The sequence below is a fragment of the Maylandia zebra genome, linkage group LG9, assembly GCF_041146795.1.
Source record: "Maylandia zebra isolate NMK-2024a linkage group LG9, Mzebra_GT3a, whole genome shotgun sequence".
Classification (NCBI taxonomy): domain Eukaryota; kingdom Metazoa; phylum Chordata; class Actinopteri; order Cichliformes; family Cichlidae; genus Maylandia; species Maylandia zebra.
Genome location: NC_135175.1, coordinates 29601772 through 29618981, shown reverse-complemented (window position 1 = coordinate 29618981; position 17210 = coordinate 29601772). Strand labels below are relative to the sequence as shown.

General features: G+C 38.4%; 1 protein-coding gene across 1 annotated transcript in view; it reads left to right on the top strand.

Moving 5' to 3' along the window:
- Positions 1-17210, top strand: part of LOC101477368 (cadherin-12) — a 100349-nt gene that overhangs the window by 46777 nt on the left and 36362 nt on the right. The window contains exons 3-6 of the mRNA XM_004551809.3: positions 5704-5998; positions 10239-10358; positions 12540-12707; positions 15128-15315. Of these exons, the coding sequence (XP_004551866.1) occupies positions 5704-5998; positions 10239-10358; positions 12540-12707; positions 15128-15315 (771 nt within the window). The remainder of the gene's footprint in view (positions 1-5703; positions 5999-10238; positions 10359-12539; positions 12708-15127; positions 15316-17210) is intronic.

The window sequence follows — 17210 nt, the reverse complement described above, 5'->3', positions numbered from 1 at the left end:
TTGTTACTTTCCACAATAATTAGTTAACACAACAAAACACACCTTTCAGTTTTTCACGTGTTCTGAGACTGGGTTTTTGTTGACCTGGGATGTAAATATTTCTGTCTCTAAAGCACACAAAAACGTTCAGACATTTTTTTATAGTGCATGTTTGCGGTTCATTTTTTGCAAAGAAATAATTAACACAGTTCAGTGGGCTACATACTGAACTTAATGGATAAAAGCAAAGTATCAATCCAATCGTGCTAGTACCGATCCGATACCAATACTAGAGTTGGTATTGATATTTGGATTGATAAGCCCACCGCTAGTAGGAAGTACAGATATTCACTAGGTATTCACTAGGGGTGGGTTTAAAAAATCAAATCGATTTTAGTTTGAATTATGCCATATCGATTCATTAAAACCTGAATTGATTTTTAAATATAAATGTATTTTTCAGTAACACCACAATCCTGAAAACCGAAATCTCACAGATTCTGAAGCTGCAGGTTTCGTCAGTCTCCAAACAAAACTCACTGAACCAGCAGCAAAAGAAGATCAACACTACGCTTCACATTTGAAAAACTTTGCTATGAATTCCCTCTTAATTTTGCTTTTACTTCCTGCACAGCTCTCTGTCAGTGTACTTAGAGACCAGTTTACCATCAAAAATCTCTATTTTCTGCATTATTCTCTTGCTTATTGTGCTTTCGTGCTGATTATGCGCCAGTCTACCGTTGTGTACCATGCCTTCGGGAGCTGTTTTTTTTTCCCCAAAAATGACCTCCAACAAGAAAGCCTAATTTCTGCTGTTGAATACCAAGGAAATGTAAACTTTAACAAATTATGTCAAATTGCAAAACGCTTAGCTGTGTCTCCAACAAAATATTTGTAACTTTGCCCTGCTTCACTTCAGCAGCATCAGGTAATGTTCATATGTTGATTCATGGTTTTCTTCTGTTTTTGATTTCCTGTGGAACATGTTTAAGTTGGTTATCTGCCATAAAAAGCCAGGCCAGCAAAATTTTCTTCATGGTTTTCCGTATTTGATCCTCAGTTGCTTTAACACAAAGGCATCTGCTGTGATGCTAACACCTCTGATGAAGTCTCACAAGTGTCAACTTTGTTTTTATACATGGATATAAAAATCTGAATATGTCTGATCATTCATACACTAATGAATGATCAGTATTATGATATTTCTGACTGTCTGAGTCAAAATTGAATCGAATTGGGATCTTGTGAATCTGAATCGGATCAGTTATAGAAATCAGTGACGATACCCAGCCCTAGCATTCACTCGTACGTCAGATCATTGCATTCAGGTGTTCCAGTCATCTTAATGGGCACAGGTAATATAAAGGACTTAGGCATGCAGAGAGCTTCTAAAAACCTTTTCGAAAGAATGGATCACTCTCAGGAGCTCAGTGAATTCCACTGTGGTATTGTAATAGGATGACACCTGTATAGCAAGTTAATTTCATCTTCCCACAGTTGGAAATCTACTGTAGTACAAGTGATTTCATAAACCGTTTGAATAGATTTTGAATGTTTACAAGATTGCAAAACAGGACACAAGGTGAAAGATGCATGAACCATAGTTACACAAAACCCTTATTCATCTTGTACTCTTCTTGATGCTCTGATACTGTCCAACTAAAACACCAGGTACTAGAATACACAGTGTTTTATTAAAGACCAGCAAACTCTGAAGCACAAATTCCTGGGGAGCACTGGAGGGCAACAACACTTAAACCATACTGCTGTCAGTCAAAAGATCCATAAGAAATGGCTGCCTTTCATTTGGCTCAACAAAATACAATTCTCCACATAAGAGTGCGTATATCCACAAAGGACTGTGTTTATACCCCAGGCCCTAGGGTATCTGAATGTAGTTTAACCCGCAGACATGGTACTGTGTTACATATAGCATCAGAAAATGATAAATAACTGTAATCATTACTGCTCCAAAAAGTGCTGCCCAGATTTTGTGATGAAGACAGTTTAATTAGAGAGGGAGCTCTCTGCCCAGCTGATTTTACAAGAGCCTGATGCATCCTACAACAGCGGAGACAAGAAGCAGGGAACTGCAGCCAGCAACATCATGGCAGGTTTACTAAATGATGAAATGCACAGCCAAGCACAATGGCCAAAGTAAGAGCACAATGGCTTAAACCAAAGTAGAATATAAACAAAGGAAAATAAAACAGCCCAATTATACTTTATAAAGACAGAAAACATATCAGGAAGCCTATTGCATCTAGGTGCATAGGTGCATCTGCACCTATTGCCTTTGCATCCTTAAGCAAAGCCATCACAGAATTTCCCACATGGATTCTACGTTTTACAAATCAATAATCCGAACAGAGAAAAAGTAAACCACATCTTTTTTCATAGCCACTGAAACCAAAACCCTTCTGTCTTTTCTTGATTTTTATAATTACTGATTCACATTTTACATTTTTGAGACATGGCATGACTCAAAATGATGGGGAAAAAAAAAGAATCATAACAACTCAAACTATTTCATCAACTTCTCTGCTGCAATAAATAAATGTCAATTGGATATCTGAAAAAGCTGAACAGATGGGCCAAAACCATGACGCACATGCTGCACAAGCCTGCACACATGTTAGCAGGAAACAAACAAAATTCAAGTGTACATGAAACAAATCTCACAGAAGCTATAAGCAGGACATCAGCCAGGCATAATGGCACAGCAGCCTATAGCCCAACATCACAGCAAAAAGTAAAATAGATGATTATAGATAATAAATAAGAATGTTCCTCTTAAATGTTTTAGGTCAGATGCAAAAAGAAAGGAAGCAAGAAATCAGACAAAAAAACAGTAATGATTTAAATTAATTAATTAATTTTGGACTTGAGAAACCTGGTGAAATAATTGACATACACTGGCAGTCAATACGTCGTTATATATTATGCATCACCCAGCCCTTGCACTCATACACATACACAGGCAAAAGTAAAACTGCAGCGAGCCTGAGATTGACAAATGGCACAGAGGCACAATGGCACCCAGAAATGGAGAAAATGACAAATGGAGTCACTGAATCATATGCTATATTTTGTAATCACAGTGTTTTCTTTAATGTGGTATTTAATACGATATTTTCATCAAACCCAGAACTCCTCGGGTCTTTGCAGTCCTCATGAGCTCATGTTACTCCATTTAGCAGCAAAGCATTGTAACATTAAGCAAAACTATTCCTGGTTTCTGATGGCATAGGTGTGTGTGTAAGTGTGTGAGTGTGCTTTTCTTTTTAAGCTGCTAATTACTTGGCATTTTGCACATTAAGTTCTATTGACTTCATCCACAACATCTTCCAGTTACCCTCTATCATTCCATCCATCCAACCATCCTGTTAACCAGTTCAAGATCGCTGGGGACTGGACGCTTTCCCAGGTAGGGAACACCCAGGACAGGTCACCAGTCTGTTGCCTGGCCAGTTCAAAATTTATTTTTTAATTTTTTAATTCTGTGTGGTTGCTTTGTCTGTCCCTGTAGTTCCCAAAGCGAGGCTCCTTCCTTATCAACATATCTTCCAAACTAGAAGTTTCCACCCTCAACCCCGTGTCATTGCCCTTTGGGTTGAGTGCAGGCACTCATCCTCACATGAAATGAAGATGCATTGTTAAAGTTTTAAAAATGAGTTTTTCTGTACACTTACAGTGCTGCCCTGTAGGCGGATAGCAACAAAAGAAATACCCCAAAGCCTTTTACAATGTTAATTTGAGACACATGAAAAATCACAATTAATTATCATTAAAATTAAGAGACCCTCTGGGATAAATGAAACTGCTCAACCATTCAAGCATGATTGGAAAGAAGTTTTCAGTTGCAAATACTGACACTATTGTTTCATTGTAAGCACTTGCAACAAGTTTTCATTTTATTCTGTTTAGTTTTAATACTTTATGACAGGCACGTTACGACATCCCTTTCTTTCAAGGACTGAATTCTCTTCATGTGGAGACACTTGATCCACTGGTTTCTCTTCATTATAAGACCAACATGTCCCTCGGCAAGAGGGCCTTCAGCCAATAAATGTTACCATCTTTTGCTTTAACTCACATGTCAGTTAGTGGTTAAATTGACATAAGATGGTAGTTTTAAATTAACAGTAGTACATAAGGGTATAATATAAGCACAGCACATCTGCATATAGGAAACCAAGTAAAAAGGTACTTTTTAATTATTTAACGTTGGTTGTGGCCCACATTCTGCTACATCATGATATATACTGTTACGATGTTACAGTACATGCCAATCATAAGTTAGAATCACCTTATATTATTAACTAAGGATAAATGCAAACACATTTTGTTGTTACAATATCTAGTTTGTGCCTGAGGATCATACTTTTATCATTATTACTTTATGTATATTAGACAATAATAATACTTTTTGCATTTTTTTTGGTCATTGCAGAAAATATTATGTGGTTTTGCTGCCATCCAATAGGGGTCATGTACTAACTCTAATTTTCATTCATTTCTGTAGAAATAAATAATGCACCACGGGTGATAACATTATAATGCCAGGCTATGCTTGCGTGAGCTTGGGAATTTGCTCTGAATCTCAAATTACTTCTAGTGTGTTTGTGCACATGTCTGTGTGTCTTGGGTTGTTTTGAACCATAATCTACAAAGAATTCATGGCCTCATCCCACATTTACTCTTGGCTCTATGCCGGGCATTGCCATGGAAATTCACTGGAATTATCTATGTGCAAAAAGGTTAATATTTACAGGCTGAAGAAAGGCTAATTTAATCGAGAGAAATGTGAGTGTTAGAGTGTGGATCTATCCACGTGTTAGGTAATGCCATTGTAAGAGGGTGATTACAGGAATCAGTTCACAGGTTTAAAAACAACCAGAAATGTAGCAACCTCTACTCAGATCCCTTTTTTGATAGAATAAAAATGAAAAAGATGTTTTGCCCCAAGCCACAAGTAGTTAGCTGGCTATGGAAATTCCATACCTTAGCAAGCAAAAATCCATAATCATATATGGTGATGATCACATTGCATTACAGCCTTTAAATATTTAAAAGGCTTTGAATTGTATGAATGAGCGCTGCAGTGAGGAAAACATAACTGTGTCAATAGGCTTTCGAACACCAGCCCAGAACTTGTTTGTCTTGTACAAAGAGAGCTGCCACTGTCCTGGGTTTATATACAAAGAGGTTCTCTTGCTGGAGCTGTGATACTGTGAAACTGTGCTGACTCCTCTGGTTACAAGACTTTTAAGGTGAAGGTTGAAAACGAGTATTTACTTCAAGGATTTATAGTTTGAACTTTGCTACTTGGAAGAAAAAACAGAAAAAGAAAAAGAAACCCTCACATCTCCTGTTTTATATAAGAGAAAATTTTTTCGTCATTCATGATTAGGAATTGATCCACGATGTTGAAGAGTTATCACTGCAGCGTAATTGCACAGAGAGAATACATTATTTATGAGCGACTTAGCCTCATTAATCTGTGAAATGTTCTGAAAGCACGATCATTTTATTTTTCTCATGACTTAGTGTTTTGCAGATCTGTGCAGAGAAATGAATTTGCTCTTTGATGCGCAGTCAGTTTCCTTGGCTGTCTTTGTGAAATAATCTTCCTTGACAGCCCTTCCCCGGCGCATTCAATGAATCATTATATGTGCCAATGTTTGCACTCAACCTGTCGTTTTTTTCTGCTTTGTCTTGCAGCTACACACTGACCTCGATAAGGGGGACAGTGCAGTGAAGTACACTCTCTCAGGAGAAGGGGCTGGCTCCATTTTCACAATTGACCAAACAACGGGGGACATCCATGCCTTAAGAAGTCTTGATAGGGAGGAGAAGCCTTACTACACCCTGCGCGCCCAGGCTGTTGACATCAACACCAATAGGCCCCTGGAACCTGAATCAGAATTTGTAATCAAGGTCCAAGATATCAACGACAATGAGCCCAAGTTCCTGGAAGGACCATATACAGCCAGTGTTCCCGAGATGTCACCAGTAGGTAAGTAATCATTCAGAGTTACTTTTAAATACTTGGATCAGTATCATCATCGGCACACCGCAATTCTCAGCATTGAAAACTTTCTTTTTTCCACTTTGGAAACACATAAAGTTCTCTTTCAGGCGCATCTTTACAACCACAGGGTAAGACTGCTCCCCCCAACAGATTTTGACATTTCAGAGGACCATTTATTCTTGGTGTGCCCCGAGTGAATTGCACTGCTTTGTCTTTCAACGTTATCCCCAGGGAGAACAGATCAAGGTAATTCACGGGGAAAAAGGCTCCTCTTGATGTGAACTGCAATAAAACCCTCAAAACTCCAAAATCAGCACTCTTTGGAGAATTGGTAGGAAAAACAGGAACAACGCAGCATAACCCCAGTGAACACTCCCAAATCACAGGCTGCATGGTAACTGTTTATTGTAGAATAAGAAAGCGACTTTTAAGTTTATCAAAAGAAAAACATCTGTTGTGACCATGGAAACAGTGTACAGATATGAAATTTAAACAGCACCCACACACTGGATTAATGGCGTTGCTTACAAATAGCTAGTTGTTGGGCTTCTGAGGTCCAAAGAAAAGAAAGTCAAACAAGCACTGATGATTTATACTGTGACTTTCATTCTAAAGCATTAGCGAAAACTTCACTTTCCATCAAGCGACTGGATAGTACAGTTCATTTGTGAATTAAATCAGTGATTACATCTGCAACAACCCCACCCCCCACCCTGTTTGTAACACTAGCTTCCTGCTATAAGTGGAAAGTCTTAAGCGGAAACACCCCTGATGATATCATATGCAAAATGATTGGTGAAGCACCCCTGATGGTATCATCATAGTCATTTTTTCAGCCTTTGCAGAGCTCCCTCAAGATCCATAGAACACATACTCCAACTGTTTTTACAGCTTGAGTAATACTCCCTATGGTGTTATGACTAAAATGACCTTCGTGCCCATTTATTGGACTGCCCATTTAACTGATATTGGCAATGTGAATAAGCTTAACCAATATGTGACTGATTACTGTTTTAGGAGAAGGCAATATCTAAATGTATAATATTCTGTGTAAAAATAGTAAGAGTAACCTATTTCTACATTGAAGAATATGTATATGTATATTTTTTTAATAATATCTAGTCTGTATAAAGGTTTAGTTGTGTGTTGGGTGATAGAACTGTTATTCCAGGTCCCATTAAAAAGTAATGGTGAAACCAAGTTGGTACCAATTTATACAGAGGGACATTACTACCAGAAATGTCTTTGTTGAGAATTCAACTGTGTGAATTCAGCCGCAGCGGCCAGTGTAAACAACAACCCACAAGGATGCCTATACTGAGCTGCAACCATTGGATTAGCATTAAACCAAATGAAGTCATTATCAATATTTATAGCAGCAAGACTTGGGTGATCAATGGGCTCATTAACTGCTACATCTCTCTTGTTGTCTTTGTTAGCAGGGCAAAATAAAAGCTAAAAGATGCTGAGCATAAACACTGTAATGGCAGATAGAGTCAAGTAATCTATTTGCCCTCGTGGTAATAATCCTTTGTTAGCTATTAGCTTATCCATGAAGTTTTTAGAAAAAGTTAATGTGCTGAAACGACTGTACCTTACTGTGCAAAAGTCTCCTCTAATTTCTTTATATTTTACTCCCAAGGAGCCAGACCAAAGCACCTAGCCCAAGGGATGAATCACCTTTGTATCTACATACAGTATATATGAAAATGTAGCAAAGAACCAATTTTAAATTGTATCTTTAGCCAATATGTTACTTGCAGCCTGTCTCAAAAACTCATAATTTGTTCCAGCTTCATTAGTTCAATTTCTGAAAAATCCCAATTACACCAACAAGATGATTTTTAAAGAGCTAAAAACTAGGCATATCTGGGCATTGTGTGCAGTGTGTCCTTAAAAAATCTGAAGAAACTAGACAAGAGGAGAACAAAATTGTTATACCTAAAAAAAATAAATCTGCGTACTGAACAGTATCTGAAAGTCACGCCCTTAAGAAGGTCAAAATCCAGCAAAGACCTGATGAAAGACCTGAGAGATATATCTGACCCTTAAGCTGATGCATCTGCAAAGCCTCTTCAGAAAAAGTCTCAGTGGATTAAATGCTGTTGAGGTAAATGAGGAGGCTGAGGTATGCCAAATCACTGACGAAGTGGACAAAAATGGACCATAGTGTCAATAGGTCTAATGGAGTGATGAATCTGAAATTGTTGGTTCCAGTTGTTATCCATATGTACAGAGTCAGGTACAAGAGTGTGCGTCTGCAGCCATTTGCAGGCACTTCAGCTAGCAGTATTGGGAACCTGGTCAAAATCGATTAAGTTACAAACATATAAAACTACTATCAGATTTTGATCCACCATTCAATATCATCTGGAAAATCATCTGACTGGAAATAGCTTTATTTTTTCAGCATGGCCATGCTTACAAAAGCATTGTAAATGCAGTGAAAGCATATCTGTATAGAAGACACAGTGCTTACCAGAGCTCAGACCTCAACATTATTGAACTTTAACTTAACAGAGGACATAACAAAAGGCAGTCAACATACAAAGAAGAGCTGTCTGTGTTTCTTTGAAGACACTTGTCAGGCTTGAATGTCCTTCAAGAAGCCTGGAGAACTATTCCTGAAGACTACTTAAAGAAAGGACAAGAAAGTTTGCCTGAGAGAGTTCAGGCTGTGTTGAAGATTAAAGGTGGCGATACCAACCATTGACTTTCAAGCTCGTTAAAATCCGTTCTTGCCTTATATACTGTTTTTCCATGCACCAGAGTTCTTGACTGATGCTCACTGTATTCATTCTCGTCTTTTTTTACTTCATATTTCATTTCAGTGTCATTTGACTTCCTCTACACTCTACTGAAACACATCATCGTCATTTTTTTGAATACTGACTGAAACGAATTGAATATTTAAAGTTAGATAAATACAATATATTTCCTTTTTGCAAAATGTTACCAGCAGTGACCTTTGAAGTCACTTCTTTCATCGTATTTCTACTTATGCATTTGAATTTCCATAATAATAATAATATGAGTAGAATTTATTTGACTTGTTTATAGCCCTACACCTAGGTTGGTGCCTGCTGCGTAGGCGTATGATGTGCTTAAAGTCTCTCAAACTCTCTTTGCATCTGAGCTCTTACTGAAGCGGATTTCCTCTCCTTGGATGAACAGAAAAGGTGTTAAGTGTATTATCTCATCTATTGTATACCGTGTTGTAACATGATGCAGTCCTTCTCAGGTATGTCTAATCAGGCACATGTGGAGGACTGAAACACTAATCCCTCACACCATGTTTAATTCCATTGTTACCATCTCCTCAGACTGAAAAGCCTATTTAGTATACATCAAGTTCTTTATAGAGAGCTAAAATCTTAGCAGAATTCCAAGCAACTATGCAAATACAGTCCCCGTGGTCAGCCTCTCTTGATCATACTAAGTATCCCATAAATGCTTCAGCTATATTGTGCACAGCTATCCAGACGTAGGCATGCGGTTGAGACGTGGACGTATGTGCACTGCGAGTGAAGCATCAATGTTAACCTGTCTGCAAGTCCTCCTAAACAATTGGTCCATCTGCACGAGAACCCCCAGAAATGAGTTGTGGAGTTGTCAAACAGTCATGCTGTCAAGGCATCACTTATTGTTTCCTCACACTAGAAACTTTTTATTAAATCTGTTTAATTCCAATGCATTTAATCAGGATTGTGTTAGTGAAATAGTGTTTTCACTGCCAGCTAGTTAAAAGGGATGAGCAAAACATCCAACAAGTAATTATTCTGTCCCTGTTACTGAAGGAGTTTGGAAGACTGCCATCTTAATACTATTCTTGCCATGCCCCTTTGTTTTCTTAATGGTTACACTGTATAATGAATAGTCACATAAGAGTTTTAAGAGTTTTTGATAACCAAAAACATAAAACTGCTGCTCTATTGTTAAAGAACAGCTACTTTTTAGCGATGCACAAATCAACACACACAACAAGAAAATTGAACAACTTCCCAGCACATTATTTCTCCTCTGCACTCCTCCTCATTGCTCATTGCACTCCATCAGGGGCTCTGAATGTTGCGCATTAGCTGAGGCTTTCTCGGCAGAGATTCACCATTCATTAGTGTCAGGTGAGATTGTTTAGCAAACTGATGAGGTTCAAAGAGTTTGGATCTCGGTCTAATGAAGAAAGCGATTAGATCGAGTCAATATGTCTTCTGACTCCTGTCTGCAGGGACATATGTGACGCAAGTAACAGCCACAGATGCAGATGACCCTACCTATGGAAACAGTGCCAGAGTGGTGTATAGCATCCTCCACGGGCAACCCTATTTCTCTGTTGATCCCAAAACAGGTAAAGTACTTGTGTTTTTTTTTTGTGTGTGCTGTGAACAGATTTAGAATTTAAACAAAACAATAATGCAATGTTTTGCAAATCTCAGAAACCTATATTTTATTCACAACAGAACATATAAAGCATATCAAATGTTAAACTGAAACATTTTATCATTTCATTAAAAAATATTGTCTCATTTTGAATTTAATGGTAGTAACATGACTAAAAAACTGGCTGAAAAACTAAGTGGTACTAAAAAGAAACAGCCAGAGGAACCTTTTGCATTAAGTTTCTACTAATTGGCAACAGGTCAGTAACATGACAGGGTATAAACGAGCTTCTAGAGAAGCAGAGTGTCTAAGAATTTAAGATCAGCAGATGTTCACCAATTTGTAAAAAAACTGCATCTACAACTTGTTGAACATTTGTAGCATAGATATAGCATTAAAAATAGTCATGATTGTGTTGTGAAAATCACTTAATTATCTCATGAACACTTCCAGAAATAACTGGCTGTTATCCACGATATCCAAAAATGCAGCTTAAAGCTCTAGCACGCAAAGAAGAAGCCTTAAGTGAAGATAATCAGGAAACACTACCCAATTCTCTTGGCCAAAGTTTGTTTTAAATGCACTAAGTCAGGACGCTACCTGACCCCATTTTTTTCAGATATGTTGCTGCAATCAAATTCAAAATGAACAAATATTTTAATGAAACGGTAAAATGTCCAGTTTAAACATTTATGTTTTCTGTCTTCCACTGTGAATAAAATATGGCTTTATGTGATTTGCATTGTCCCAAGAGAATTTGGTTTTTATCAAACGTGTGAGCATGTGTGAGAATTTAACACTCGGGAAAAACAGGCCTCAGAATTAACCTTGGGGCAATAAGACCTGAGAATCTGAATTATTTATTTGAAGGTTTAAAATTGGATTATAGGATGTGCTACACTAAAACCAAACTGCTCTAACATCACACATTCACCTTGAATATGGTGAATGTCATTACTTTGTTACTGAATCTCAGGCATATAGATGCTGGCTAGCCAGTGTTGTGTGCATATAGAGGTAGGTAATTTTAACCAGTATCTATCTGTCTCTGGTGGTGAGACATTAAGAGTGTTGGTTATTTCCATCTTATTTATATGTGTGCTTTGGTCTCATGTGAAGGAAATGGCACTAAAAAGGTTGTGGAGTGGCAGCAGGGGGAGCATGGCAGATGATGGCTCTGAATCTAAAAAAAAAATCGAAATAAAAAAATAAAGAATACTGTACTTTCATACTGCCAGTACTTGCTGGTAGTAGGCCGCTGTTGGCTTGCTTTCTGGAACTGTTCAAAGCATATGAAAATAGGTTCATACATATCACACAGCCAGATATGGTGGAATCTGTTGCTGATTATGCTGCTCATCCCAGAGCTTTACAGAGCACCTACTGTGACTGTATTTCAAACTGAAGCTGGAAAAAAATCAAACTGTTAAAGCAAATGTTTGCCCTGCTGGGTCTGCAGCTATCTACAAACGCACATAAACAAGGGGAACAAACACTAGGAGGTAAAAGGTGAGCAAAGGCAGGAGGACAACAATATACATAAATCACCATGCATGTCACAGGGAGAGACACTCTCCTTCTTCCCAAAAGAAAAAGATGACAGAAGTTTAAAAAAAAATAACTATAGTCTTTGATTTGGATTCTTACATGTTAGATGTTTGCGGATCAAATGGGACATCCTCACCAGATTGAGTAGAATGAGAAAAGGAGAAAGTGTGGACCCACCTATGCTGGTTGCCTCTTTTTAGCCTGCCAACCTCCCACTGACCTAGCTATTAATCTGCAGTACAAACGCTCTCTGATCTCAGGGTCTCTGATCCTCAAGTGAATCATTATATGGCTTCACCAGAGCTCCCTATTGAATGTCAAGTGTTTCCAGTTTGTAAGATGACCTCTATTTCAGCCTTGGTCTGAGCACATATGCAGCTTCTTACACGGGAGTCAGCTGCTTAGGTGGAAATATATTGTGCTTTTTGTAGTAAATTGTGGATCTGGCATCAACTGTTTTTTTCTGAGAATTTTATGTTCACCACTCTTTTTCCCTTTGTCTCTCTATCTCTCCATCTCTGTCTCTCACTATCTGCTCTTCCTTATCCGCTATATCTCTTCTTTATTATCTGTATTTCTCATCAATCTTGCTGTACACCAGGGGTTATAAAGACAGCCTTGCCCAATATGGACAGAGAGGTGAAGGAACAGTACCAGGTATTAATCCAGGCCAAGGACATGGGGGGCCAGCTGGGGGGACTGGCTGGGACCACCACCATCAACATCACCCTCAGCGATGTCAACGACAACCCACCCAGATTCTCTAAAAGTGAGTGCACTTTGCAGAAAACAACGTCTTGGCTGTTATGTAGAGCAATGATGATGGAGATGACCTTATACAGATTCACACATTTTTTTGATAATGAAATAAACACTGTGCAATTACAACGGGGCAGGAGGTATTCATCATATCTACTCTTTGTAATTGCTTTTCATTATTTGTCATTACTGCCTTACTGTCGTAAGCAGTCGTAAGCAATGGCCTGTTTGTTTTGCATGATTGCATCTACTGCTACTACTCCTGGCAAATAAACCGGGGTTGGTTTTATTTCGCTCATGGGGCATCCTTCTATATTTGGATCAGATTTGAGCATGTCGCTGATGCATCAGGGATTGAGCCAGTGTATTTAAACTCAGTATTTTACTCAGTATTTTATATAAGCTGCTAAACAGATTAATTCAATTGTAGCGTTCACCAGGTCATGTAAGAAGCCATGCAGGGGAAAAAAATCCACAATTCTGTAAAATCATTGATCTGTGAAAGCTTCTCTGCATATACTGAGCATAAATATTAAACTCTCTGCACAATGTTTTCTATTCCAAGCCAGCAACTGTATGACAGGAAAGCACAAATACTGCTCTGTATTGATGCAGACTTTTTCGGTATTTCAGGTGACACTGAATGGCCTCCTCTGAATGTAAATAGATGCAGTCAGACGGTCAAGCTCCTTTGGCTGCAAGGAAAAGCTGATATTTCCATAATGCTGTCACAGCACAGAGGTTTGGGCCAAGTATGGTGGCTCCTCTGCCCTGTCCTAAATCCTGCCTTTGTCTTCTTCTTTTTTCCATTTATATGGGGCTTGCAGGTTTAAATAATGTGCAGTGGTCATGAGTAGAAGCACTCTTTCTGTCTGATTCAGTAATATATTGCCGTATGAACCCACCACACATCTGTCTTTCCGTTGCTTGTTATTATAGATTATGTGTTTGGGAACTGTCAATCCCCTAAACCTCTGTGATGGAAAGCCAGCAGATGCCATTACTAATAGCGGTGTATAGTACCTGCATCTGGCTTAGCTGAATTAAATCATAGAAGCTTGTTAACCAATGACAGTGCCACATAACAGCTGTTTGTTACCATCTAATAATTTATAACTTGATTTTTTTTTCACTCTGGGGTTTACAAAAAGTTCTTGTTCTATCCTTGAAAGGACACGAACCTGAAAAGACTTTGAAATGACAGGATGTTCTTGAGAGTATTTGATTATTTATTGATTATATTTAATCACAGCTCCTGGATTCACACATATGCTGCAGCTTTCCTCTCTCAATCCTTGGATCAATATGAAGGAAAAAGCTATGATCCACAGTAAAATTGAGGAATAACAAATGAGTCCTAAGATAGTACGCTATTATTTTCTTGTGGTATTGGACAGTTGGTGGTTTTGTTTTAGCATATTTATTTTTGAGAACCAAAGTAGGAATCCACTGTTATCAGAAGCACAATCACACAATTTCTTCTGCACATTTTGTTCTCTTTATTGATCCTTTCTAATCCTCAAGTTCAAGCAAGATTTTATTTGTCAAATAAAGGCTGAGCAAATAAAAAACGTGTAACTGGTCTTTGCTGCTTTTTTTTTTTAAAGTATTGATTCAGTATGATTGGAATTTGCTTATTAAAATGGCAAAGCAGTGAAGCTGGTGCAGCGGTCAGGTTCAGCTGCTGGACTCTGATTAGACGTGCTTGCTAATCCAGTCATCATGAATAATATTGCAGTGCCTTCTGACATTGCATCATTCTGAGATTTCTTAAACTTATATAGATTGCAAGGACAAAATCAGTGGTGTAATTACCCTTAGACGTTCCAGGTCCACTTTCAGTGTTCTACTGAATCGCCCACACCACCTCCTTGAAGTCACTAGGTGTAGGCACTTGATTTTTAATGCAACAGTAAAGTTTTAATTTCTCTGGCAGCAGCAGAAACTGATAGTTCAAACTGATATCCTTCTGAGCCAGAGTAGGGAAATTTAGAATGAAAAAAAAAGAGATGAATTTCTATCCACCACCTGGTGTAAGTGATAATCAATCAACCTGCTGCTTGTTTGCTTATGGATTTCTTCCCAAATCCTCGGCAGAAATGTCTGCTGTTGGTAGTATCAAAGCCCCTGGACTCTTGTGTATGTTGGTCTTACAGGTTGAGCCAACCAATTTCAAGGAGCCGAGCAGCCTTGATGTCCAAACACGTCAAAATTGAATAATATCATGCCTATAGCTACAGGCCTGACTTCAGACAGAGAATATCAGTTGCTTTGCCTGTGGGTGGATAAGACATCCTTGGCTCGGTGAGAGAATACTTAAAGCACAGAGGATGTAAGGAGCTCTACATTTCCATTTGATGACAACAGATGATAACAAATGAGTCCTGTCTGATTTATATAAACATATTTTTGTGTTGTTGTTGTTGGCAGGTTTCTTTCACTTGAGAGTGCCTGAATCGTCTACAGTGGGCTCTGCTGTTGGGAGAATCAAAGCCCATGACCTGGACATCGGAAAAAATGCAGAAGTGGAGTACACAATTGTGCCGGGCGATGGAGGAGCCATGTTTGATATCACTACCAATGAACACAACCAGGAGGGGATCATCATTCTCAGAAAGGTAGCTTCTCAGAATTGCTAATTGTTTCAAATAATGGTTGCGTGTTTTATTAATGACATTAACACACACATTTGCTGGAAGCGTTGAGTTACCAGAAATGGGAAAAGACCGGACTGTGTCAATCTCTACGGGTCAGGCTGTTGCAGTAACCTGAGCATATTTAGTTACCAGTGTTGGTCAAGTTACTTGAAAAAAGTAATCAGTAACTAATTACTGATTACCTCTCCAAAAAAGTAATCCAGTTACTTTACTGATTACTTATTTTCAAAAGTAATTAATTACTTAGTTACTTTTTAAAAACACAATTTACAACCTGAAGAGGTGATAAAGCGATAGATCTTTCAGCCCAATTCTACTTTTTCTGCATAATCCATCATACAAAATGTAATCAAATGGAAAAGTATCTTTTTTTAACTTGTTTTATCAGTTTTAATCTTTTAACTTTATGCATCAAGCAAAAAATGTAATTATATGCACCATTCTCTGACTTGAATAAATTAGTTTAACATTTAAACCTATTTTCTGCACATTCCAGCACATAAAATAAAATATTTATTGTGTTTACACTCAGTCTTTCAAATAGAAGCAAGTAAAACACAGCAGAAAATAAATAAAGTCAAAGACTCAGCGGTCCTTTTGCTCTATTTTCACCTGTAAAGCAGGAGTGGGGAGGCGGAGGTTTCCCCTGGTGCAGGTGTGCCGCAGCGGTGAGTGGAAGAATCCGCGAGTGAATTTCCCATTATATCCTTGTGCACTCAGTGCTTGTTTAGGGCTTTTTTTTCGCTGTAAAAAGAAGTTTTCTTCCCACGCACAACGGACGCTAATGTTTTTGTCACTTTTTATGGAATCAAACTCAAAGTAAGGTCAGTACTTCCACGCTTTAAACGCTGCACGCTCATACTCTCTCCGCACTCGATATATTATCCATTGTTGATCTGCACACAGCTGTTGTCACTAACGGCGCACTCGCTTACGTCACTGTCATGAGACATTCTCGCAAAAAAATCACGGTTTTAGTAACGCAGTAACGCAGCATTCCTATGGGAAAGTAACGGTAATCTAATTACCGTTTTTGCAATAGTAATCCCTTACTTTACTCGTTACTTGAAAAAAGTAATCAGATTACAGTAACGCGTTACAAATAACGCGTTACTGCCATCATGCATTGTTTTTTGTTATCTTTACACCCAGGATGTCCACATGGATAATATTTTTAGTAGTGTGATTATGAGTTTTGAGCACTGCAAAAGGTTTTTGTAGCATTTTTAGGCCATAGCAACAATATTCAAATAAGTGAAAATGTTCAGGTAGTCCCTCTTTATGTTATGTTGTATAATGCTGGACTAGGCAGATGCAAGGGCCACACCTGTGATCTCTCAGTTGTGAGATGTTGCTCTCTGCTTGAGTCCTTGCTGTCCATGCCTTAAAGCACAGCACGGAGACATGGCATAACTCTCTCTGAGCGCCTGTGCTATATAAAGCATTCACTCAGCACGTCAAGGCTCATTTAGTATGCCATATGTTCTTTCTGCTAAATGGATTAATACATCGAGAGCATTGTGACCCACAGCGAGAGGTCTTGGTTGCTGGCTGTTTTGAACCACAGAGCAAAAGTATCTCATTTAATACCAACTTCTTTCACCACACACAGCATTAGAGTGGCCATGATATCACTTCACAAAATGGTAAGTGGCACATAGTGATATTAGTGAAATGTATTACTCCTAGGATAAACCCACTGAGATCTGTCATCACATTTTCGAGGGGGGCCTGTAACTGCAAGAGGTGAAAAAAGGCCATTACAGCCACAGACTAAAATTAGAGAGAGAAAAAGAATGGTCCAGCCAGCGCAATCACTTCTAATCTGCTAAAATGAAGCTATATTAAGACTGATT